The sequence below is a fragment of the Trichosurus vulpecula genome, chromosome 9 (assembly GCF_011100635.1).
Source record: "Trichosurus vulpecula isolate mTriVul1 chromosome 9, mTriVul1.pri, whole genome shotgun sequence".
In the NCBI taxonomy this organism is placed as follows: Eukaryota; Metazoa; Chordata; class Mammalia; order Diprotodontia; family Phalangeridae; genus Trichosurus; species Trichosurus vulpecula.
This window is the reverse complement of record NC_050581.1, coordinates 149054948-149082006: the sequence shown is the minus strand read 5'-3', so window position 1 is coordinate 149082006 and position 27059 is coordinate 149054948. Positions and strand designations below refer to the sequence as shown.

The 27059-nt window shown below is 43.0% G+C and overlaps 1 protein-coding gene across 1 annotated transcript; it reads right to left on the bottom strand.

Moving 5' to 3' along the window:
- Positions 1–4273: 4273 nt before the first annotated feature.
- On the bottom strand, positions 4274–25032 carry CCDC174 (coiled-coil domain containing 174). The gene is made up of 11 exons (XM_036737479.1): positions 24869–25032; positions 18799–18903; positions 18132–18232; positions 17142–17200; positions 15934–16114; positions 12312–12407; positions 11726–11859; positions 11189–11283; positions 8714–8858; positions 7655–7795; positions 4274–4823 (listed from the first exon to the last, which is right to left on the bottom strand). The coding sequence occupies exons 1-11, from the start codon at positions 24908–24910 to the stop codon at positions 4540–4542; spliced, it is 1383 nt and encodes a 460-aa protein (XP_036593374.1). The 5' UTR covers positions 24911–25032; the 3' UTR covers positions 4274–4539.
- Between the last annotated feature and the right edge of the window lie 2027 nt (positions 25033–27059).

Sequence of the window (27059 nt, the reverse complement as noted above, 5' to 3'; positions counted from 1 at the left end):
GCCTCAGTTTCCTCATCTGTAAAATTAGCTGAAGAAGGAAATGGGAAACCACTCCAGTATCTTTGCCAAGAAAACCCCAAATGGGGACATGGAGAATTGGACACGATTAAAAGGACTGAACAACAATCATTAGCAAGGAAGCCTAAATCTGCCTCCCTGAAGCTTCCACCCAAGGATTTCCTGAGGGGCACTTCGGGCCAAAGCAAAAAGTCTAATCCTTTGCCCCCATCTTATAGCCCTTCAAATTCTGGAAAACAATTATCAAGCCTGTCACACACCTCCTGTACAATGTTATTCACATCTCCCCCCACCTCCTTGTTTATTTACAAGACCACACACCTATGCCTTTTACTTTTACAGAAAGACATTTAGCTCCTCATTTATTAAGCACCTACTATAAAATGAGGATATTTATCCTACCTAACCTCAGCTGGGAAGAAAGTCCTTGATAATCCCAAAGGTGCTAGGGAAGCGTGGACTTAACTCAGTGGGGACATTGTTCTAGTGCCAAGGAAGATGTGATGAAAAGGAAGAGTTTCTGCTCCCGGGAGACTCACAATCTAACATGCTATAAAGCAGATCAAAGAATTTCTCCCTGGGCACAAGAGAGGGTCTCTCGGAACACATACAACTCAGATCCCAAGGAACTGAGGGGCAATCTCTACCCAGGAAGTATGAGATTTTTAAAAATCAAGACAGACTGACTGCAAGTAGAGAAATAATTTAGGATGAAATTCCTGATAGAAATTCCAGAAAGAGCTCTTCAGATGAAACCACTTTAGGGAACAGCTCTAGGTCTGCTAACCAGTGTTTTCAAAAGCCCCTTCCATTCATTCCTGGTTCCCAGAATCTGTATCTCCCTAAAAAAAAACCAAACATCTATTTTCTGTTTTAACTGTCAGTGAATTCTCAGCTAAATATTATTTGCTCAGATACGAGCAGATGATCAGAAACAACATTTCTGGACAACTCCTGAAAGGGTCATGTCACCAGTCATAGATTTCTAGATATCTGAATGCAACCCTAGCTTTATTAAAATACAGAATCAATATTAAGCCCTGTGATTACATAGGTTTTCAATAACATTTCATTTATTTCCATGTCCCAGTCTTCTTAGTTGATTGTCTTGTTCTGCTATATCATTCCCCCCCCCACCCCAAGAAACCTTGGTAGATTTCAATAACCTCTACAAACAAAGTGTCTCATAGCAGGAGACGGGGCAGAATGATGAATTTCATTGATGGATACCTTTTACTGTTGACAGTCTCTGGAGTCTTGGGAAATTCTTATCAGTTATTATGACTTACCTTAGCCATCTAAAATATTTCACATGATTAAAATACCATTTCAGTTCAAGACACTGAAGGAAAGTAAATGTATAGGGCTACTCTCTTTTGTTTTAACTGTAAAGACCAGTAAACGCTACTGTTCCAAATTCTAAATTCTACTCTCTCATCTGTATGTCACAAGATCAGGTTAAAACCTCATAGCAAGCAGTACTTTGTATGCTAAAGAGAAAAAAATATATCCATCCATCTCTTGGTATAATGGAGGGAATACCCATGTTGCTGAGACTGTGGGTCTGTGGAAAGACGGATGCAGGGATAGACTTGGCAAGAATCTTGGATGTGAACATTTTAACTTTCCCTGGGGATTTGAAGCAACAGAATGATTAATTCAGCCAAAACAAACAAAATCTTATTAAAACACAGAAAGATCTGGAGAAGACTGAGTTCACAGCAAAGTTAAAACAAATCATTCCAGATTTCCGGATGTGTATGTGTGTGCGTGTGTGTGTTATGTGAACATGTGCATGTGTATAAATATAGGTGTATATATATATGTGTAGGTATATGTACAAGTGTGTGTATGTAGGTATATGTACGTATATAAATGTATATATATGCATACATTTGTATATAATCATATTTAATATGTATGCATAGATTTAAATATATATTTATATCTGGCCAATACATACACATATTTCAGTTAAGCTCAGCAGAAACACGGTCTTAGCCATGTTTTCCTATAGAAGGAATTTGAATTACTTGTCCCCAAAGATTAACAGAGGCCTTAAAAATGTCTACAGTGTTCAATTTATACATAGAAGAAATTGATAGGCTAATTTCCCCAATTGCTAATAGAAGAAATGTACATAATCTGATCACAGAACCACATAAAAATAGATCTTTTAGTGTAGAGATGTGTAATTTTGGAACTCTAATGCCATCTTCTGGAAACTGTAGTACAAAATATATCTGTAAGTAACAATAAAACCTCTTAATCAGGTACTTTAAGGAATGAAGGTCTGAAATGGGATTGGACATCAAATAAAAATACACAGAACATAACAGAATCTATATTGAGGACAGGGTTTTAGGAATGGGTTAGGCAGTCTTTGGAATCCCTATGATAACATGATGGGGGGTTGTTTGTGGACATTGTGGACAAATGGCTCCGGGCAGGCTATCCCACTAGATTGTGGGTGTTAACAAAGGAAATTCCATGACACCCTTAGAGGGAGATTTTTTGTAGGGGGAGCTCTGGGCAGCCCGAGTGGGCTTTGCTGCCATCTTATCTCCCTCATTCCTTGCTTCCCTCCTCCTATTCATTTTTTCATTCTCTCTGCCCTCCCACCAGCCCACTCCATCACATTCACACTTTCGTCCACTCTCTACATTCCATCTTCTCATCTTTTGTTTCTCCTTTACTGTTTCTCCCCAGCTTCTTTCTTTCATCTCTTATTTTTAATTGGCAGCATTTTCCTTTGCCTCTTTTCTTCCATTTGACTTCTCCTCTACCCAGGATTTCCCTCCATTTTAATACAGAGGGAGGCCGCTAGCACGCTGGCTAGACTCCTGGTGATGGATGCCATGGGATGATGTGGACAGGAGGCGCAGAGGAGGATGGCCAGGATAGACTGTGATCTGCATCACTGGAGGGAACAATGAGATCACGGACCCATTCGGATACAGAAATATTTAGCGATATGACCAAGTCCATCATTTGGCTCGCAGACACAAAACAACAGCCAGCATTTCTATAGCATTTTAAGGTTTACAAAGCACTTTACATATTCTCTCAAGTGATCCTCACAACAACCTTGTGAGGTAGGGGCTATTATCCCCATTTTACAAATGAGGAAACTGAGGCAAACAGAGGTTAAATGTTGCCCAGGGCCACGCAGCCAGTGTTCAAGGCAAGATTCAAACTCAGGTCTTCCTGACTCCAAGTCCAGTGTTGTTGGTGTTTTTATCTTTTTGATTTGAACTTATAGCCCGGTGCCTGAGGTTCATCTGGTCCAGTCCTCCTCCTCTCTCAGGGTCTGATATGTCATAAGGATCTAAAGACTTTGGCTGTTTGGACTATGACCTTTGGCTTTGCCTTCCACGCCCCTCCCCTGCATGAATGTGCTGCTTGAAGGAGGGTAGGGGGCACTGGCTGCAAGGACTTCATGGGAGAGACAGTCATCTCTCTGCATTTTCCAGTCTTTGGTTTGGAGCCTGTTCCCCAAATAAACACTGACATTTTGGGGCAGAGAGAGCAAGTGACCTTGCTCTTACATGCTCCCCACAGTACCCCAGACCCACAGTGGTGGTGTCAGGTGAGGTGAGGAGGACAAATCCTAATATTCTAATAACAGAGAAATACCAACAACCATGAAGAACAACCCCTGTTCTCTGGCTGTTCTGTGGCAGCCCATGAACTGTTCAATCAGCACGCCCTTAGTGGGGGCCGGCATCGTACAAGATGCTATTCTAGGTCCTGTGGTGGTCAGTTAAGATTTTATAAAAATGAAACATTTCTTAGGAACTCCTTGACTAAAGCAGACTGGCAGCTCCTCTGTAACACGTAATCCTAGGGAGATGCCTACACACTGAGAGGCAAAGTGACCTCTGACACCAGGGGTGTCAGAAGTTAGACTTGAACTCAGCTCTCTCTTACGTGGGCCTGACATGGGCCTGCCTCTCTGGAGGGCTCTCTAATTAGATGACTTGCCTGTTCTATTTTCACCTAAGTGTTTGCAGCTTTATCCTCTCATGCTGACAGTCTGATTGGGTATTGAATTCACTCACTGCCTCACTTAACCACCGCATCTTGGGAAAGATTCTCCTTAACATACTTAAATCAACTCACTTGGAAGCTAAATCCTGTTAAGATAATCATATATGATCTAGACTCTGATAAAATTGGAATAATTAGCAGTGGGAATAAGTGTAGGGATTTTCTTTGTCAGAATTTGTTCTGATATTTCAAATATGAGAGAATATTTCCATTAGCATTCCAATAGACTTTAATCCAACTAAAATGATACACCAGTCCAGCCCGGGAGCAGCAGAATTCCTAGGGTCTCAATTCTGCTTGACCCTTCTCTTACACATTAACAGCATGACTTACATTTCCTCAATGTCAACATGGTGATCTCACCACCCATGGAAAGGCCAAGGGGGAGGAAATCAATGTTCTTAAAGTCAAGTTCTTCCTTTAAAGGAGGGAGCTGGCACAGCAGAAACCACTGTCCAAGGACTTGTAAGCTTATGTCACTTGCTTGTAATATGACAGCATGTCATCCAGACTCTGGTAAAGGGGACTGGGGGCTCGTCCTGGGCGACCAGGGGGAGTTGTGGAGGAGGATTCGCTGCTCTGGCTAGAGCCAAGTCCTGAGGTGTCACGTGAAGGTGCGGATCGGTTCCAAGTCTGGCCGCTGACATGACCAGTTCTGTTCTGGCTCGAAAAGTAATCCGATGGTGGGGCGAACTCAGGATCTCTTTCAGCCCTGAGCTCTGACTGTCTCTTTGACCAGTGTCCAAAGGAAAATTCTATCGGAAAAAGAAAAAAAAACACTTTTAGAGTTCTTTTACTCCCCAAAGACCTTGGAATATTCTTTACCTTAACAGGGAATTATTTACATTTGACAAGGAATTTTGGAATTCAGAAATGTACGTAATTTGTTTAATCAGATTATGCATTACACAGCATTTCTGTAAACCACACATCGCTATAATAATGTAAGGCATTCATTAAAACATCATAAGGACTGGACTGGCTCCCCCTCACAGCTATGCCTTGGAAGAAATCTCAAGTGAGGAAAACAGACATCCCCCCAAAAAATAAAAGATAAATTTTGAAAGCATGAAATTGAAAAAAAAAAAACCTTTTGCATTTAAAAAAAGTTATTGCAAGTTAAGAAAGGGAATGGTTGGGAAAAAATACCATTGTCTTTACTATCTGTGAGGGTCTGATATCTAAGGTGTAAAGGTAACCAATGCACAAGACCAAGAGCCCAGTGGATTCCCAAGGGATGGGGACAATTCCAAAAGAAATGCAAACTATTAACAATATGAGAGACTGTTCCAAACCATTAATGATAAGAGAAATGCAAAACTGAGCAACACCAGAAAATCTGGGCTCAAATCCCACTTCTGACACCCCCCTACCTGTCTGACCTTCAGCAAGTCACTTAACCAACCCCCCTGGGCCTCTGCTTCCTCCTCTGAGGAAGGAAGGGGGCTGGGTTAGAACTAGGCTTCTGAGGTCCCTTCGAGCTCAATATCTATGTTCTTATCAGCCAGTTAATAAGTATTAAGCACCTACTATGTGCCAATATTCATTAGGTACCTACTATGTGCAGGGCCTGTGAACTTGGAGGTTTCACCTCACACTGAGAAAGATGACAAGACAGAATAATCATCGTTGGATGGACAGGCACACTGATTACATTGCTGGTGGAGCTGAGAACTGGTCCAACTATTCTGGAAAATGGTTTGTTAAGAAAAGTGACTAAAACATCCATACCCTTTGATCCAGGGATCCCAGTGCTAGGCACTTACCCCAGCAAGGAGGGGAGAGGTGTCAGAAAAACATTAACAAAACAAGTCTCAGGAACACCAAACCTTCCATAGCACATCTTTGTAGTAGCACTGAAGGATAAACATAGTAAATGCCCCCATGCTGGGGAACAGCTAAACGAACTGTGGTCTATGAATGCTATAGACTCACAGTGTTGAGAGGAGCAGGGGAAGGCTTATGTGAACAGAGGCAGAGCCAGAAAGACAAATACCCAACAGCAACAGTGTTGGTGGAAAGCAGGAAAGGAGAAACAGGGAAACTAAGTGCTGGGCCATGACAGGCCCAGAAGAGAGATGAGAAAACAGGAGTCAGTAGGCAAGCATTTGTTAAGTGCTTGCTGTGTGCCAGGCTTTGGGAAGACAAAGGAAGCCAACAACAGCCCCTGCCCTCGGGAAGCTCAGAGTCTGATGCGCCGTCCCCTTCCCTTCTCCCAAGGAGTGGGAGACGAGGGCTGTGGAACGCAGAACACTGTCAGACTCAGCCGTTGTTCGTTTGGCAGAACTGATGTCTTTCTCTTTCTTTTTCCACTCTCTGATACCAGGGGTAGCTGGCTGGGGAAGGGATATTTGAAATGAAGGTGATGCATAAACAAAAGGCATCAGTAAAATAGTTTTGGGCAGCTAGGTGGTGCGGTGGATAGAGTGCTGGGCCTGGAGTCAAGAAGGCCTGAGTTCAAATCTGACCTCTGACACTTAATTAAATTAAATCTATTTGCCTCAATTTCCTCATCTGTAAAATGAGCCGGAGAAGGAAATGGCAAGTCTCGTATCTCAGCCAAGAAAACCCCAAATGGGGTCATGAAGAGTCAGACATAACTGGAATGACTTGACATCAAAAATAATTTTATTAAAAAATAAAAAAGTATACAGTGTTATTATCTGCGTGGATAACCAATGTCCTACACCAATGCTTCATCACAGTGTAGAGAACACCCTGACAAGGAAGCCTAAGATCTGGTAGGCCCCACCAAGCAGAGGTAGAGGTAGAGGACTAAGCTAGCCAAGAACAGAAAGGATCAAGAGAGGACTAGCCACAGTAACTCATTAAGCCATCTACTGAGGCAAGAAGGAATATGGATGAAGCCGGTACTGTTATTATTACTAGGCAGGTGCTTCCCAGGCTAAAATTCTGCCTGTGAGCAAAGAAGTATTCTGAAGGCTACACAGGGGTCTATTCTGAGGCTTCATTTTTATTTCTAACAGTTTCTTCCATTATGGTCTAGGCTCTCACTAAAGAAAGCTGCATGAGCTCAGGGCCTTTATACACAATTCTGACCAGAGGCACCAACCAGGAAGGAATGCTGTCCCAGAATCTGGCCCACAGTCCAAGTTAATCTCCCACAGAAAAGGAAAGGAAGTCAAAGTTCATATGAATGAGCTGGGAATCTTAAACCTGATGCTGATGCCTTCCAAAAGCTTCGTGAAAGCCAAGGTCAGCGAGTGAAATTGGAAAGGCTGTAGCAACTGTTATGTGGAGCTGCTGCCACGGGAGGGCAGCAGCAATTAGAACAATTCTAAAGGATCCCTAAAATGACATCCTGAGATGGTATAACTTTGCAGCATTTCTCCTTTCTTCTTTTTCGGCTTTCATTTTGTAGCTCTCTGGGCCCAAAGCCGGTCTCTGAGACTAGGAGAGGCCAAGCTGGAGGGTCAGCCGAGCTCCCTGAGTGAAGCTGCAGGAGCCTCTGGAAAAGCCCAGCCAGGGACAAGACATCCCCAAGAGCCCCTCTGGAGGGACGCAGTGAGCCCTGCCCGAAGCATGCGGCTCACAAAGCGCTCACTCCCCTGACCAGCCTTCTCACCTTTCCCTCTGTCCCACTCTCGGACATAAGGGACGCCCGGCTTGGTGTCTCTTCTCTCCTGGATGATGACTTCCACTTTGCTCCTCGGGGCAGATGGAGACACTTCTGGTTCTGGCGGGAGAGGCCCAATCACTTCTTCTTCTATTTGGTGTGGGAAGTAGAAGCACAATATTATTATAAGATTTAAGTTACGCGAGCTTGAATGTGTCCTTTTGGAAAAAAGTTCACAAAAATCAAACACACTAACGTCAAGATTAAAAACTAAAACAGAAATCCCTCCAATTATTCATTGACACCAACAGCTTTGGGTTCTACCCCTTCCTTAATTAAAGACATGAGGGTCAGGGCCATAAAGGGATAGGAGCCTAGAAGGCCCTTGTGGTTCCCTCTATTCATTTATTACACTTTGGAGAAAGGGCAGAACAGCACCAACATTGTGAGGACTCACCAGACCCCAACATGACAATATGGAAAACAGACAGCGCCGCAGGAGGTGTGGACAACTCGCCCTGCTCCGCCCACACGGTCACTGTTACTATGCAGAAAAACTATTGAAATTCCTAAGATTTTCCCAAAACTTTGTCCAAGCTGGATGGAATTTATTCACACACACACTAATTAACACATACACATACACACGCACACACACACTCATTAATCCATCTAATTAACAATAAAGTGACAGTAAAAAAGTCTGTCACAGATGACTTCCATCTGACATTGAATTAATCAAAATACAGGCTGCAATTATAAATTTAAAGGGTACACAACTCAAATTGGTTTTTATAGTTGATTATAAAAGAATATTAACTGTTAAAACTTCCTTATTTTAAAATGTCAGTTTTCCCTGTAGTGATTAAATGCTATGTTTGAGAATATTCCCCTTCTCACTTGTTTTTTAAACAAACCTTCAAATTTATTTTTTTTCTGCATTATTTACTTAAAAAAAGTTGTTTCTTTCCTCAGAAAGAGAAACTACAGCATGCACTTAACCAACTGTTTCAATAAAACACTGAAAACTTTTCACTTTAGAGTTCAAAAATATGGAGCATGATGTACCTGTGTTCTCTTCTGCGGTCTCTTCTTCAGGCCTGTCACCCTTGAGCTTCTTCATCTTTCTTTGCCTCAGTTTTGCAAGTCTGGCATCCAGCAGGGCCTTCCTCTTTTCCTTGATGTTTTCTCGTCTGGTTCTTTGGTCTGTAGTCTAAATAAATGGATAAAAAAGTGTTAAAAATGAAGCTTGCATTTAAACTATTAGTGGAAAAACTGTTTTCATCTTTTGAAAATTTCTAAAAAGAACTAAACTATTCATCAACACACTCAACTTTCATATGCAAAGGTATAAAACAGAAAATTTCAGTCAAAGGGATCACAGAGGTCATCTAGGATGTAACATGTATCTGAAAAGAGATCTTTTCTCTACAATAGCCCTAACAAGCACCTGACCTCTCCTGGGAAATATGTATGTATGTATGTATGTATGCATGTATGTATGTATGTATGTATGTATGTGTGTACGCTAACTCCTGTACAGACAGTTCTCACTTTACTTAAATTTGCAGTATACAAACTTCAAGGTTATGTAAAGAAATCTGAAAGAAGTCTGCATTCCAAAAACCCACCTATGTTAACTTTATTACACAGTGCTGTGTTCTCTCCACTCCTGCCCCCTGGCTTGGTGCTCTGTGGCCTCCTACCTTGCTGCCAAAAACAACAACAACAAACCACGCTCCAAGTGAAAGCAGAAGAAAGGTCGCAGATAGACTGCCAGTGCTGCTGAATCCTGAGCTTGGCCTGAGACCTCTGGCTGGGAGAGGGAAGACCTCTGCCTTATTCCTGGGGCCCACATCTGGGTACCATGTGTCTGTCCTTGGCCCCAGGTCATCTGTCCTCTCCTGTCTGTGTCCATGTCCAGTCCTCACAGGTCTGCTCCTGTGTGGTTTTCCTCTTGGTTCCAGCTGGGTCCCCACATGGCTGGTTCAGCCCACATCTGTTCCTCCCCCTGCTCTTGTTTCTGGGTCTCTGGACCCAACATGTCCTTGAACTATGTGCTGGCCTCCTTCCTTCCTGCCTCCTTCCCTCTCTCCCTTCCCCAGCTCCACAGGCAAATCCACATTGTATCAAACTGCTTTATGTAGAGGTCTGCGGAATGGCCCACTTAACACAAGAATTGTCCATATGTATATATACATGCGTATATCCATATATGTGCACAGACATATGTGTACATGGATTTGTGTGCAAGAATACACATATCTGTGTCCACTTTTGGAGAGCTTTAATTAAGAAGTTTTTCCTTACATCCAATTGAAATCTGTCTTTACACATTGTTCCCGATTGTCTCCTAAGGCAAATAATTAACATCTATAATGTACAAAGTATTTTGTTCTCACGTCCATGTGAGGTTGGTAGTTCAAATATAATCCACAATTACAGCCGAGACAACTGAGGATCAGGGGGTCTAAGCAACTTTCTCACATCTACACAGCCAGGATGTGTCACAGCTTGGATGTGAACCCAGTCGTCTGAGTCTACATAATCCCTGGTCCCTATTACACAGCTTCAAATATTTAAAAAGAGCTGTCACAGTTCTGCTAGGCCTTGTCTCCCCTAAGCTAAGTATTTGAAGGTGTCTGAAAACTGATCCTTATAGCGTGTGGTATGGCTTTTCTCCCCCAGCCCGTCCTGGTGACCCTCCTGTGAATTCTGCCTAGTTGTTCCCTGTCCTTTGTGGAGCCCAGAATGGTCCCAAACTCCCTATAAGGGCTGGCTATGGCAAGATACAAGAGCACCAAGAGCCCAGACAGCTCTGGACATGACACTTCTACCGATGAAGCCTAATGCTGCAGTAGCCATGGGGCTTTCCCAGGTGCCTGTCTGGCAGCCCCCACGTCTTTTTCAAGCGAACAGTTAGTGAATGACCCCTCGCCATCCTGTACTAACACAGCTGCTCAGAAAGGAGCCCCAGTGGGGCACTTGCCACTTATCTCAACAGAATTTCTTGTTTTAGCAGGGGCTGTCCTCCCATTATTTGGATCCCCATCTGGTCACTAGTGTTGCCCACCAGCTACGTATCACATTCCAAAAATAACTCAAACCAGTCAGCTGGTTTACATGTCACCTTAAAGTCTCCGAATGTCAATGTTATTTTAGTATTTCAAACTCCCACACAAGCAGGCCAAAGTTCTTGCAAGGCTGGACGAGTGGTACGGTGCCACATGGTGTTACAGCTCAGAAGGTGAGCAGAGCGAAGTTGATCCAGCTCCTCCCAAAGCATCACTCTAGGTAAGGATAAACCGCTTCTCTTCACAAAGATATTAACAGAAGTTGGAAGCCTCCTATGTGCCCTCATTAGACATCAAATTGTTTAAGCAGTGAAAATGTAAAACCATAAGGCAGCTTGGGACATCTACGCACGATGGCATCTGTGGTTTTGGCTCTTTCTTTGAGTTTACTAGATATTTGCTATTCCCTAACAGGAGAGTGAGAAAACACACCCCACAGAAACCTGGCTGTCAGCTCTGAACCTCATACCTGCTCTCGAAGCATTTCTAAAGTCTCCATTTGCTTGTTTCTCAATGTTTTATCTCGGGCAAAGGCAAAATATCCAACACCAAGTTGTCGGGCCTCTGAAATAAATACAAACCAAACAGATCATGCTTCCTTGATTTACACCAAGGTTCAAGTTACACGAACACTCAGTTTCCTAATAAAGCCAGAAAGGAAAAGACCTGAGCCCAAGTAAAGACAAAAAACAGAAAAATAAAATTTTAAATCCAATATTAATATTGCTTGTCAAAAACTAAGAGGTAAAATGTAGACCAATTATTAATTTCCAACCATGGAACTTTCCCTTTTACCTTGGACTACGAGTCCACAGGCTTCTCTCTGATTGAAAGATTTTCTAAAAAAACTACCCGATCACTTTTTAAGGGTAAAAAAGTGAACAGGACACTAACTGTCTTCATTACAACTATTTATCAACCCTACTTTCTCCCTCTCCCATGCCCGGCCTCGTCCCGTTCACCACCTTTAGTTCAAGATGACAAAGGTCAAGAAAACCAACGCTACCATTTTCTCGAATGTCCTCGTAGTGGACGGGTCCTACTGGTCTGCTCAGGGCCTCCTTCTCTTCCTCCTCCCACTGCTGTCGCTGAAGCTCTCTTCTCATATCTTCAGACAATAGAGTTTTGTCACTAACATAGCTAGTTAAGTAAGAAAACAAGCAAGACTATCTTCAAATATGAGTTGTGTGTAACATTTCTGTGCCACAGTTCAGAGCTGAAACATTTTCTTATGGTAAATTATAAGCCACAGAAAGAATTTCACTTAGAAAGATGTCAAAACAGGGCATGGACCCTGTGAGATGACAGCATCATAGACTTAATGCGAAAAGACACAGGTTTGGAGCTGGAAGGGCCCTGAGCCATGAGGCTCCATAGAGGAGGAGCCTTTGAAGGCTCGGAGGGCACATGCCCCTCCTGAGGTCACCTGGCATCACTCTAGAGCACTGTGTGCTGTATGGCAGGTCTGTGAGGCTGAAGGAGGATCTCTGGCTCATGAAATATCAGAAACACTCCATTCTAACAGAGCTGCATCTATATGCCAGGACCACCATGACACCAAGGCAGGATAGAGTTCTTTGATGCACACTTACGGCTTTCCTTTAAGATTTTTATCCATTTCTAACAGGCTTGGCAAATCCTTCTTCATACATCGTCTAGAACGGCCTAAAGAATCCACATAATCGACCCTGAAAGGAGAGAAAAGAAATGTCAAGAAGGATCTGTAAGCTCAGGTTTATGCTTTGCTAAAGCAGGAAGTTAGTGCAGTGAAGAATAAAGCTGGCTAAAGAACATTTTAACTTACTGATTACAAATAAAGAGAATATAAACAAACAAACAACCTTTAAAGTTGACCCATAGCAGATTTATTATATACTAACCTCACGTTTAGAAATTTTATCGAATCAGGTCTTTTTCAGCTCTGATTTCTAACAAATATCACCATAGTTCCAGACTGCTCGAGCATAGTCTTGAGTTGGACATCAATTTCCTAAACTATGCCATATTCACTTGTTTAAGTTATTCTATATCCCTGAGTTTTCAACCAGCTTATTGCAGTTTTCATCCCTGTTCTTCCCTACAGTGGAGAGACTCAGGAGATGGGAGTCACTGCATCTCTCAGAGTCTGTTCCTCTATCTATAAAAGGGGAGTAACACTTGCATTAGCAACTGCACAGGGTTGTTGTGAGGGGAGTGCTTTAAATAGTGCTACAAAGAGGGGTTTAATGATTATTGCTGAATTAGCACTGTTCCCCTTAGACTTTTCGATTTTTACAAGGCAAGGGTTTTTTTTTTTTAAATTATTTTTAAGTTGTGACATCGAAAAGTGGTACTCCGTAAAAAGTTCCTGGATAACTAATCCTTGTATCCCCCTTTGGTGCTGGTTCCGTTTTCTTATTTTTGCCCAATTTTAAAAGTTTTTAAGATTATGGAAGGGAAAACACAAGACAAAATGGAACAGATAATTTCTTTTTTGCACAATCTGGTCAATGCACAATTGATACACAGAATACCAAAGCTGATCTGAAGAGATCACCAAGTCAAACTTTCTTATTTAAGAGATGAAGACTTGCCCCAAACCACATAGTTGTTAGTGGAAAGTTGGTGCTAGAATCCAGGTCTCCTGACTCCTGGTCTGGCCCAAACTGACCTTCCCTGAAAACATTAATCTAGTGACTGATTATGGTGTGACTGACAGAATTAAAAAGAGAATTTTAAAAGACTGTAGATTCCTTAAGGGCAAAGATTCTCTAGAAGCACAGGTCCAGGGCCAGGCAGGACCTCAGAGGAGATCTGATCTATCTTCCTCATTTTATAGATACAGACACCAGGGCCAAAGGAGTTGAGGTGACTTGCCAAAGGTCACCCAGACAGTTATTGGAGGTTGGATTTGAACCCAGGTCCTTTCACTCCAGAACTGGAATTCTTTCCCTTGCCCCAAGCTGCCTCCTAATCTCATGTGACACCTGTGTTCTACATCTCAGCAGAGACACATAGCGGTCGTCTGCAACAGTGGCTGGAGCTAGGGTTCAAGCACCACCTCAGACACACACTGGCAGTGTTATCTTGGCTAAGTCACTTAAACTTCTCAGGGCTGTAGGAAACTCTCCACAACTTCAAGTTTCAGAGCAGGTGAAAAAGGAGTTTCATCACCTTGATTCTGATGAAATCCCAGGTCCATTCCTATACATCCAAGATTAGCAGGGGGATACAGTAAAGAGCTCCAGAACGTAAATGCTGGGAGGGCTCTGGGATCACCCAGTGACCAGATTCTAGTCCCTCCTCAATTTCCCAAGAAGGAAATGGATGCCCAGTAGTTCAGTGGTTTGTCAAAGGTCACAAGGCTGATAGGGACAGTCAGGACTGGGACCTGGGTCTTTTGAGACCTAATCTTGGGCTTCTTCCATTACACCAGGGAAAGACCTCAATAAATACTTGCAGAGATGCTGACTGATTAAAAAGTCATGCCCATGTGCATACTTAAAGACGCAGCTTTGAATGCTGGAAATGTTCTTCCTTCCAAACACGATGAAAGCAAATACACAGATTGAGATCTCAATATTCAAACCATGAAATTAAAGACGGAGTGCCTGGGAATTCATCACTGCAGTCCTAAGCTGATTACTACAAGAAATAAAACCTCTAACTGTCTAAGCAGTTTCCTCTTTTAATGAATAAATTGAAAGGGGAAAAAAAATATCTCGCCAGATGGCCTTCATCATTATTTACAGTATCACTGCTGAAAGATTATCCACCACCTGGAACTTAACTACAGAGTACTTTTTATGAGCAATTAGAATGCTAGAGCTTAATTTAAAAACAAAAAGCATTAAGAAATGCTGGAAAAGCAGCCCCTTTCACCATATGGTGGCATGCGACACCTTCAATTGTCCCCCAAACTCTTCAGATCACTGAAAAATTGCTTGTGATCATATGGCATTAATAAAAGAACAATGACATTAAACCTTTCAAAAGAGATGAGGCTTCCGTGATGAATGTCATTGCTGAAGAAGTTGTGGAAAACAAAGTTTCCAGGAGTATGGAAGTTCAATAGCTACCAGTTAAGCCAACTGTTCAATAAAGAAATCCTGATTGTGCAAGGTACTGATGGGCACAGGAAGATAGGAAACTGCGCCTGTCCTCAAGAAGCTTATAATCTAGAAGAGGAGATGAAGCATATGCATGTGAAAAGACAAGTAAGAGACCTAGGGATGGAATGAGTGTTAGCACAGTTAAGTGCTGTCAGTCATGAGAAGAGAGAGGAAGGAGAGAGGGACAGAGGCTGGGAGGTAGAGACAAGGAGGACAGGTCTGGGCAAAATGGTTCCAGAAGAGGATTACAGAGTAAGATCAAGTAAGCGAGGAAGAGTGGGGACAACACTCCAGGCTGGGGTTTCCCCCATGGTACTTCTTGTTGGGACAGCGTGAACCTGTTTTGAGCAGCTCTTTAGGCAAAGATAATGTTTTCTGGAGTTTAACCGACAGAGTACCTTGAAACATCAACATCCCCACCGAGACAAAACATTAAACTTGTGTTTTTATATCAATGTAAGGAAAACACCAGGAAGGTAAAATTCAGGATCATTTAAATAGTAAGGGATAACTGTTTACATTCATGTGAATTACAGTGGTTTTTTTTTTTTAAGCAAACCTAAGTGAACTTAACATTATTAAGAAAAAAAGAATGTAGTTTCTGATCCATTTTCAGTTTTTTTTAAAAAAGCTTTCATTTAAGTTCTACAAGGACTGATATATACCAGAATATTTCATAACTGGGTATTTATTGCAGCCAACATTCATACTCTGGCCAAAATATCTGCTAATGCTGATAGCTCAATAAAGAACAGAAATAAAGCAGCACAGACATCAGTCCTAATCTGTAGCAGAAGAAACAGTCCAGAACAGTCTAGTTCTGACCGAATATCACATTTGGACTTGCTTTGTTCTTCAAAACACAGTTTTGGGGGTGCTAAACTGCTGTAGAAAGCCAAATAATGCATTGTGGAAGATACAAGAAGACATTCATAAAAAAACCATGTTCACCTCTGTAATAACCCATTCTGGTCTTAATATCACTTAAAGTGAAAAAAGTTAAGAAGGGAGAGTAAGGTAGCAATGAAAATGAAAGCCATGATGTTTTGAGAGTACATCACAAGAAGAAAGGGAAAAAAGTGAATCTGACATAATGAGACATGAGTACATAAATACTACAAACCATTCTTCACTGGGGTCTTGAGGAGGTGGGATATCAGCTTCAGAAAGACCTTCATCTCTGTCTTCCTCCTTCTCGGCAGTCTTTTTAGATTCTTTGTTCAGGTTTAGGGCCTGTATTTCTTTTCGTTTGTCTATGATCTTCTGCGTGAAATCCACAAGGTACATATCTTCTGTTTCTTCATCTGAGAGAAAAAAAATCAATTTTTAGATATTTGACATCAAAGAACACACTGAGTAAGAAATCAATACAAAACTGTCCCATTCTTCTCCACGGTAGCTGACATTTCCCTTGACAGCTTCATCAGACGATGCCTGAACCTTTCCTTGTGTGCTCTTACAAAGACACAGGCTGACTGCTAGCTGTCAATTCCACTTCTGTTTAAAACGAACCGAAGAAAAGGCCTTTCAAGATTCCACAGCTCCCCACTGTCCTGTCAATGAAGACTGACTCTTGGAGGATCTATGCCCAGTGAGAATGTCATTGGCTAGAGAATACAACGGTTAAGTTTTTCAGAGAAGCACTGGGCCAATGACAGAGGGCAGAAAACAGAATCAGCTTTCTCTATTTATGACAGACAAACCAACGTAGGCCAGCACCAGTCTGGGGGAGATCGATAACATCTGTGCAACACATTCTCAATGTGAGTGGGGAGAAGCATGTCACCTGCTATGTGGTAGACCTCACTGGCCTATTTCATAAACAAATTCATTAAAATGTTTTAGGTGAGATTTTGCTATATTAAATTTAAGGTTTAAAAAAGAGTCACAGGAATATTTATTCAAAGACTACTATGAATAACAAAAAGGGCTAGGAGAAATAAAGGCCAACAGAAGTACTGTGCCGAAGCTTTCCCAGAATTTGACATAGTGTCTGGCACAGCGGAAGCTCCCATCAGAGCCAGAACTATTTCCTTCTTTGTACTTGTGTCCCCAGTTCCCATCACAGTGCCCAGCACACAGTAGGGACTTGTTGATTGACTGCATGCATGGAAGCAGAGCTGAATAAATAGTGATGATTTGATTAAATTCCTTTTCTGTTGTACATGTGTAGAACAAGGCAAATAATGGAAGTCAGCTGGATTTATGAACATTTGGCAGCTTTCTTCCCCATTATTACTGTGGTTGGAAAACAAAATACATAATTCAATAAAGCTCTAAGTGAAAAGACAGAATTAGAAACACATCAGCATCTCTTAGTTGAATATTCACCTAAGAAGTCTCCTTTAGTCATTTGTTCATACAATTTGGCTTTCTCTTCTAATTTTTCCCTAAAAAGAAGAAACAAGTGTTAAAAAAAGAGTACTTTCAACCATAAAACTAAAACCAATTCAGTTACTAAAGATGCCAAACTAGAACTGGCATTAAATGTCAAGGAGGTGAGAAGTTTCCAAACCCTAAGAATAAAAGGCTTTCTATCTGCACCTTTCAGAAAAAGTGGCCACAGACACACTAGCAAGAAAGCACCAAGCCTTCTTAATAGAATGCGACACTCACAGTGTAGCCTCAACCGCTAGGGAGCTACGCCCAGGCCACCTGTGGGCTGATGTCTCATCACACTGGTGTTTATATTATTATAAAGCACACTCTTTTGACATGAGCAATCATCTACTACTACTACTACAAATAATAATTTTAACAAGAGTTGCCATGTATCGATCACTGCATAGTGTGTAAAGCACTTTATAGACATGATATCACCTGATCCTCATGACCCTGCTGTGAGGTTAAGTACATCATAGGTGTCATTATCCTCATTTTACAAGTGAGTAAACTGAGGCTCAGAGAAGGTAAGGTGACTTGCCTGGAGTCACAAAGCCAGGAGGAGCCAGGTTGGTGGTCCTGACTTCTTAGTCCAGCACTGTTTATAGACTACGGCATACAACCAGACAACTCACTTGCATTTTATCCAAGAAATGGCTGTTCTGTCTGTTAGTTCTGGTAAGGCTTATTTTTTTGCAGGAGTCAGCAGGACCAGGTGGGACAGGTGATCCAGTCTTTTGCCACAACTATACTGGACCAGGGAACTAAAACTGAACGATGCTCATTTCAAGGGTAGGAAAATTTAGGGAGCAACCAAAAGAATCTCCTTGTTCTTGGAGACCCCCATTTTACTGGCGTGATTTAGATATTACTTTGCCTAAAGGCTACAGTTAAATATCTCAGTGATGAAAAGACACATTTCCTGGGGCTTAACATTACCTTGATTTGTCTAATGTCTTTTGCTCCTCGATTTTCTGTTCGGCATCTTTTTCAGCCCGTTCTGAAACACCAACATTCTGTTTGTTCCAGATACTTGGTTTCTGGGGAATTAAAACAACAACAAACCAAAATAAAACCAACATATGACTGTCAGTAACAGCGCTACTTATTAGCCAGAGAAGGACAACTTGTAAATAACTAGTCAATGGAATACGAAACCTCCTTATGATGCCGGATACAGTGGGAGCTCAGTCATGGGTGTGCTAACAACAAATGCTATACAGTCACATAGTACCACTAGTAGCATTCATCTATTCCCTAATTACAGCTTCACTGAGTGCTCTAATTTTAGAAAACGACATATCTGAAGAACAATGTTCATTGTATAACTATAGTTAACAACATAAATGAAGTTAAACCACTAAAATCTGAAGCCATTAACAGCTTTTAGAGCCTTCCTCATTACATTCCTGTTATTTTGCTGTTCCCATTGGTATCTATCCAGTATAATGACGCAAATGGATTTTTTTCCTCTGGAGTTATGTTAGAGATATTCATTGATAAGAAAACACATGAATAGACATTGTATTCTACCATTCAGGAGATGATATCTATTGTTATGAAAAATTTTATGCCTACAGGTAATTAATAAATATTGTATTTCTACCTTGTTGGTTGATTTTGGTTTCCCTGGAACTCCAGCGTCTTTGAGAAGTTTTTCTTGTTTGAATTCTTCTTGTTTTCGGAAAAGTTCGGCCTTGAGGTCTACTAACTAAAAGAAAAAGCAATCACCGTTAACTTATGGGTGATAACCCAAGGGGATGAGGAATGTATATTGCCCATATAATAGGTATGCAGTTACATGGACAGCTCATTGAGTCAGTCCATTAGTACATGTATCTTGGACAAACTGAGTAAGAGGAGAAGACCTGGTAGATCAGGTTGCCTTTAGGAACCTGGGTAGCACTCTGAAAGATCTCTGAAGCTCTCTAACACAAAAACTCAACTTAATAATAATGTTCTCAAATCACAAACTATTAACAATTATAGGAAAGAGTGCTCCAAATCACTAATGAACAAGAGAAATGAAAATCAGAACAACTGCATACTTGGCAAGTTGATAAAAATGACAAAAGATGGAGTTTACATTGACATTGTAGAAAAACAAACACATTCCATACACTGCAGGTGGAGCTAAGAAGTGACTCAACAACAGGGGAAGACACTTGGGCATTACGCTAAAGAAGTGATGAAAGGTCCACACTCTTTGATCCAGAGATCTCGCTAGTTGGTATATATTCCAAGGTCAAAGACACAAAGAAAGATCCTATGTGCAACAAAATATTCAGAGCAGAACTTTCTGTAGTAGCAAAGAACCAGAAACAAAGTAGATGCCCAGAAATTAAAGAAAGGCTAAACGAACTGTGGCAAATGAATGTAACAAAGTATTACTGTACTGTAAGAAATGATGAAAATTCAGAGAAACACAGGAACACTTATTTCAACTGGTACCAAGTGAAGAAGATAGAGCCAGGAGACACAGATAGGAAGGAAACCAGAATGTAAAAGGAACGAATAACAACAAAACTGAATGCAGAACAAACAATGACTGACCTGGAGCCCTGCCGAGGTGGGGGGCGCTACGAGTGAGGAACATCACATATATCATCAACCTCGGGTAATACGCTCGTTTTGCTGAACAGCTTCCCTGCACCTCTCCCCGCCCCCTTTAAAATTCTTTGTTAAAAAGGGTAACTTGCCATACGCAGAAGAGAGAAGTATTCAGAAATGAATATATGAAAGTGACAGAAAAACAAATTGTACCAGCCACAATTTTTAAAAATCATCCTGTCCTTGTGATTCTCCATGGCTTTAAATCATGGAAAACCATGCTCTCTGAAGAATCCCAAAAGACAATGGAGAAATCCATGGCTACATCACATTACCAGTGACAACTTATGCCTAAGAATGGCATAACACATTTCATCCAGCAAATGTAGGAAAAGGAACAGAAGCTCAGATTTCATTGATATGAGGAATCCCAGATGAAGAAACTCCCTCTACCAGCGCAAACTGGTATCTTTGCTTCAACTTCTAGTCCCAGAATTGCCTCGAGCACAGAGAAGTTAAGGGACTTGCCCACAGCCTGTATGTGGTGGAGGCAGAATGTGAACAGAGGCCTTCCTGGCTCCTGGAGGCCTGCTCTTTGTATACAACAACATGCTCTGAGATCGTGGGACACCCAAATGTTGCACTAGTACTCATTACAGGCTAAAACATCCAAAGGACAGCCTCTAATGCATTCTAAGGCAGATGCTCTTCAGATGATTTGTGGAAGAATGTAAACATAAATGAGAATCACATAGGAGAGGGTGTGGATAGTTGTGTTCTCCACAGTGGAAAAAAGACACTGATGAGAGGAGTGATAACATTATCAAAACATTTAACATTATCAAACATTAACATTATCAAAATATTTAAACCATGTCAATGTAGTCAATACACTTTAGAGTGGCTAATAAAGAGATCTCTGATGGCTAATAGAGATAACATAGTAGTATAGAGAGTTGGATAATCAGAAGACCCAGGTTTCAACTTTTTGGTGCCACCGCTAAATAGCTCTGTGACCTCACGCAAGACACATGACATTTTGGGCTTCAGTTCTGTAAAATAAGGGGATTAAACAAGATGATCTCTAAGGTCCTTTCCAGGACTTAGAGGATTCCATGTTCTCTTGCCTTTCTACCTTCATCTGTATCTTTAGCCTACCCTTATGAGCTTCAGAAAAGTTTTTTTCTTATCTAGACAATCATTTCCTATTTTGGAAAAAATATCCCTAATGTCATTTTCCAGAGTAAAAGACAGTTTCATTTTCTGAATTTAATTTTCCTTAATAGATGTTAAGCTTTCATCTTTTCCTCTGTGCCTTCCCTAAAACAAATTTTTCAATCACAAGGGCATAAACATACCTCTAAATGACACTTAGAAAGGATCACAAGATTTAGAGTTGGGAAGGAATGGTGAGGTAATTTAGTCCAACTCTTTCATTTTCCAGAGTCTATTTCCCAATATCAAACTGTAAGAATCTATCAATCAGACTATATGCAGGAACCCAGAACCATTCCTACCTGTTTACTGGGCTGAGTTTTGTGGAGATTGTCTAGACTCTACTCTTCAGAGGTCTGGCTTTCCCAAAATCAAAGGCTATAGCACTTGACATGGTTAACCACCCTCTCTTCTTTGGGTTTTCATGACTGCCCTCTCTTTGATCTACCTGTCTGACTGCTCAGTCTTAGTCTCTCTCTCTCTGTTTTTTTTTTTTTTGGAGGGGGAAGGCAGGGCAATTGGGGTTAAGTGACTTGCCCAAGGTCACACAGCTAGTAAGTGTGTCAAGTGTGTGAGGCCACATTTGAACTCAGATCCTCCTGACTCCAGGGCTGGTGCTGTACTCACTGCACCACCTAGCTGCCCCCTTCATCTTGGTTTCTTTTGCCAGACTGCCATCCATGTCATGCCTATGGCAGGTATCACCCAAGGTTCTGTCCTGGGTCCTCTTCTCTTTTCTCTGTATATTATCTTATCTCCCACCAGTTCGATTATTATCTTTATGGAGATGATTCCCAGACCTTTTTATCCACCCTTAGTCTCTCTTTCTCCCAAGTATCACTCCCATACGGCCAGCTGCCATTTGGACATTTAGAACTGGATTTCTATTGGCATCTCAAACTCATGCGATAAAAATAGAACTTCTTTTTCCCCTCAAGCTCTACCTTTTCCCCAACTTTCCCATTAAGGTTGAAGCCCACCCCAACTCCTGTCTCTCATTCCCCCAACACACTCAATCGATTGCCCGATCTTGTCACTTCTTTTTCTCCAATATCTCTCTTGGGCATTTCCTTCTCTATACTCACACAGTTGCTACCTCGTTTCAGACCCTCACCACCACGTGCCTGGGCTATTGCAATGGCCCTTTACATTTGTCATTTGCCTCCAGTCTCTCCCCGCCATATAATCCATTCTCCACTTAGCTGCCAAAGGGATTTTCCTAAAGTGTTGGTATGATCATGACGTCCCTGTTATTCAATAAATCCCAGTGGCTCCCTATTGCTTTTTTGGCTGAAAAAAAAAAGCCAATGGGATCTGGGGCATGAAGAGAGGAAAAGGACGATAACCCTACTGTACGCTGGCCCCTTCAGATCCCATTTAAAGCACCCTGTTCAGTTTTAGGCACCAGGGTTTAAGAAGGGTATTGAAAAACTAGAGAATCCACAAAGAGGACAATGAGAATGATGAAAGGCATTGAATCCATGTGATGGAGGAGCCGCTGAAGACACCAAGGTTGTTTAGAGAAGACTCAGGGGGAGCATGGGAGCCATCTTCAAGTTTATGAAGGGCTATCACATGGAATGGAGATTAGATTTTTTTCTGTTTGGCCCCAGGGGGCAGAGCTAGGAATAGGGTCAAAGTTGCAAAGGGACAAATTTAAGCTTCATGTGAGTATAAACTTCTCAATGACTTAGGCTATCCCAAAGGGCCTCAAGGGGCCCTCTGTCACTTCCCCTCAGTGGAAAGCTTCACGTAAAGGCTATAAGCCACCCCTGCCACCTGCCTTACTGGTTCTGTTGGAGGGAGATTCTTTTTTAGGTGTGGATTAGGCTAGCTGACCTCCGGAGGTCTTTCCAGCTTTGATATTCTGTGATGGTGTGACCAGGCATCATAAATTATGTCAGAGAATTTAAGAAGCAGTCTAGTACAACCCATAAATGAACAAACAAAAATTCCTACAACATCCTCAATATGTGGTCATCTAACCTCTTCTTAAAGACTGGTGAGTAAAATGTACATCTTATAGTATTTTAGGGGAGACACAGTTCTTGTGCTCAGGAAGCGCTCACTCTTCTGGGGTGTCTGAAATCCATTTCTTAATACTAAGGAAGGCTCGGATAGGGTCCAGAGATGCAAGCCAACCTGATGCCTACACCTAGAATACATGTTAAGGCATTTACAGGGCCATCCATCCTATTTAAACCATTCTTTGAGATTCATCACAGTATGGAGACACCTCTAAGTTCTCCAAAGCTATGCCAGTCAGTAGAGAGCAAGTTAATGTGGAAAGTGTGCCAAAGTGGAAAGCCTTCATGTCCATCCTAGGTAATGGAAGGACTGTTGCCCAAGGTCCAGCCTAGCTAAGTTTGGAAAGGTTAAATGTTCTTAGCTGTGGAAACCCTCAAAGACTGTGTAATCAATGTTCCAGGCAGGCTGCTCTGCTACATGTATGAGTGAAGTCAACACCATATAGAAATACCACACAAATACCATACTATACAAAACCCATACAGACAAAATTAGAGCCCACTGAAGTGTTTTACATGCTTCCCACTATCGATATCTCAAAGGATCTGTGACCTCACTGAAGTGAAGACTTTCTTCAATGCTTCAATTCATCTCGACCTTCTTATTCCATTTTGCTCCCATCTATATCTTTGTGTAAATACTTCCTCAAAGATCTGCCCAATGTGCTGCCACCCTAGTGAAAATCTGACTTTTCCTCAAGGATCCTACCAAGGCCTTTGATGACTGAGGTGAGAGGCACCCAAGGATCTGGACCCAAGGACCAGGGAGGGAGAAAGAAGCTGGCAGCAGTCTTTGGCGTGGTTAACTCCTAACCTCTGAAAAATGAAGTCTGGCCAAATCCAGCAAAAAATGAGACCTGAGAACAACTAGATCTAGGAGCCCAAGGGGCAAGAAAATAGCTCCTGCCTATGGCTTAAGATAGAACTTTTACATTTCCTATCACAAGACAAACTAAAGACAGACTCCACAGTGAAAACTGGAGGTCAGGAGAGAGGTTAGGGCTGGATAAATACATCTGACAATCATCTTCAGAGACGATCACTGAACCCATAGATGAGATCAGCAAATAAGACAGTGTAAGGGGAGAAGTGGGTCAAGGAGAGACCTTCGGGGGCATGAAATGGAAGATCCAGTAGAGGAGACTGAGAAGGAGAGCTAGGAGAAAACAGTCACGAAAACCCAGACAGGGGAGAGTGTCCAGAAGACAAGGATCACCAGTTACAAGGAGACCAGACTGGGCAATGACAAGGCTATCCATCTGCTCCTGTGCGGACGCAGGCGTAGCTCAGACAAGAGGAAGCTGTATCCAGGAATGGGAGAAGAGACCACCGAGAGAGGCTGGGGGAGATTACGGGGTCCCAAATGGGAGGCTAAAGGGAGGAATGTGAGTGGGGCATTAAGGAAGGGGGAGGGTCCTTTGGAGAAGTGCAGGGGGGCACCCCCGGGTGTGTTGGGGGTGCAGGGATTCGATCAATGATGGGGGGTTTGGCGGGCACCCGGCTTGGAGCCAGGAAGGCCCTCGGGGACCCCTAGTCCGGGGGTTCTCAGCCTGGAGCCCGGAACTTGTTTTCAATAGTGTGATAACTGCATTTCCGTACAAGTGGTTTCCTGTGCGTTTTGTTCTATGTATTTAAGGACGTTGTTCGGAGAAGGGGTGCACAGGCTTCCCCAGACTGCCCAAGGGGGCGTCCGCGATACAAGAACCCCCGGTCGGGTCCAAACGCCTCATCTTACAGATGGGGAAACTCAGGCCCGGCGAGGTCACACGCTTCTTTCCATGCTCTGCCCGGAGCTTCCCCCTCTAACAGGCTCCCCCGGGGGTGGGGGGGCCCATGGGGTCCCCGAGGTCCGGGGCGGGGGCCGCCCGAGCGCGGCGCACTCACCGAGGAGGCCGTGACGTCCAGCGGCTTCTTCCTGCGGTCCATGGTCACGGAAGCCCCGCAAGGCCCGGCAGCGCCTGAGCGCCGAAGCCCCGAGCCAGGGGGTCTCTCTCCCTTCCTCTCCTTCCGAGCAGTCAAATCCCGGCGGAAACGATCTTTCCGGTTTGGCCGTAAAGCGGGGCGGAGGTGGCTTTCCCGACAGTGTCGTAAAACAACGCGGCCGCTGGCCGGCGCCATCTTGGGGAGGGCGAGTGTGGCGCTAAGGAGACGGAAGAAGGAGGGGCGGGGCGAGTTGGTGTGAAGCCCTGAGGCTGTCTCTGGCCCCGGAACTGGGAGCCGCCTTCTCTGCCCAGGTGATCTCCGTCCCCACCTTCCCTCGCCCCTCACCTCCCCCCCAGGGCTTCGCTCTTTAGCCAGGAACCTTAATACGCTCCGGCCTTTTGCGCTAGTAAAAATTTAACAACCAGCCTTGGGTGGGAATATGGATACAGGACGCACTTTTTAAAATGTTGATGATAACGTGTTTATAGCACCTATTATGTGCCAGGCGCTGTGCTAAGAGCCTTACAATTATTATCTCATTTAATCTTTGAAAACCCTGGGAGGTACGTGGTCTTATTACCCCCATTTTACAGATGGGGAAACCAAGGCAAAGAACAAAGAACCTTCCCAGAGTCACGCAGTGAGTATCCGAGAACGAATCTGAACACAGGTCTTTATGACTCTATCCGCTGCTCCACTTTAAGCTTCAACTGCCTTATTAACGTTTTCTCTATCACTTTCTTAAATCTAGATATGTTTGCTGAAAGGCTGAAAATTTAACAACCGGCTCTTACAACCTGGTAGGAGCTAGTTCCAAGTGGTCCTACAGACTCTGCTTCAGTCTCCGAGGAGAGGCAGCCGGGTACTGCCCTGGACAGCCTATTTCATTTTTAATTGTTAGGAAGTTTGTCCGGCTGAGCGGCTGATGTCTGATTCTGCAATTTCCACCCAATGGGAGAGGTGCTTTAGCACAACAGAAAGAGCACTGGTTCCGGAGGCAGAGGACCTGGGTTCAAATTCTGCTGCTGAAAATCACTACCCATGTGTGACCTGGGGCAAGTTACTTAACCACCTTGGGTCTTGGTTTCCCCATCTGTACAGTGTAGGGGTTGGACTTGGATGGACCCTGAGGTCCCTTCTGAGTTCTGTTTTCTGGGACCAAACAGGATAGGTCTAGTGTGTTTAGGTTGTCCTTTAAAGAAGCTATTATACCAACCTCCCTCCCTTCCCAGCAAGTTTTCTTTTGTCCAGGCTAAACATCCTCAGTTTCTTCAAAGGATTCTGCTGTAGAACGCATTTGAGGGGTTTCACCCTCCTGGTTGCTCTCCTTTGGACACTCTTGGCCTCATCAATGGCCTTCCTAAAATGTGGCACCCAGACCTGAACATTGCTTTCCTGATGTGGTCTGACTGGGGCTGAGGACCCAGCTGAATGACCTTTCCTCAGGCAGAAGGAAATGTTACCAGGTAGGGGGCTAGATCACCAACACAGGGGACTCTGAAGTGCTTCGGTCAGTGTCTCTCCCCACAAAAGCATCCTTGCATGTCCTATTACTTCCAACCCCTTCCCTCCTCCACACCCAGGTCCAAGGCTGCTGGAGATAAGTGGAGGGGTGAGTAGTTGAGACGGGGGCATGTCCCATCTGATGACATCATATCCCCACTCAAATACCTACAGAGCATTGGACTAGATGACCCAGAAGACTCCAGTTTACAACCCACTTATTGACTATTCGGGTCTAGACAAGTTAAACTCTCTAAACTTCATCTGCCAAATAAGGATAATAATAAAATGTATATTCATCCTGCCTAGCTGAGATGTTTTTTTCTGAAGATCAAAGATGCTTTGAAAATTTTGACTTGCTCTGCCAAGATAAAGAACCAGCAGAGACTCAGACCTGGAAGGGAACCAGAGGCCATCTAGTCTAAGTCCCCTTACTTTACGGATGAAGAAACTGGCAGTCAGAGATAAAGTAACTTGCCAAGGTCACACGGGTAGCGAGTGAAAGATTCGAGATTCAAACCCAAGACCTCTGACTCCCAGCCCAGCATTCTTTCTACTGTATCATCTGTATGTACTGTTGCCTCTGTTCTTGTTAGAGTAACTATCACTGGTGTTATATCTGGTAACATTTCACTGCCGCCTGATCTGT

Coding starts and splice junctions, on each gene's coding strand:
- CCDC174 (XM_036737479.1), bottom strand. CDS start 24,910: ATGGACCGCAGGAAGAAGCCGCTGGACGTCACGGCCTCCTCG. Junction 18,904..24,868: donor TGGACGTCACGGCCTCCTCG/GTGAGTGCGCCG, acceptor TTTTTCTTTTAG/TTAGTAGACCTCAAGGCCGA. Junction 18,233..18,798: donor AACCAAAATCAACCAACAAG/GTAGAAATACAA, acceptor TTAATTCCCCAG/AAACCAAGTATCTGGAACAA.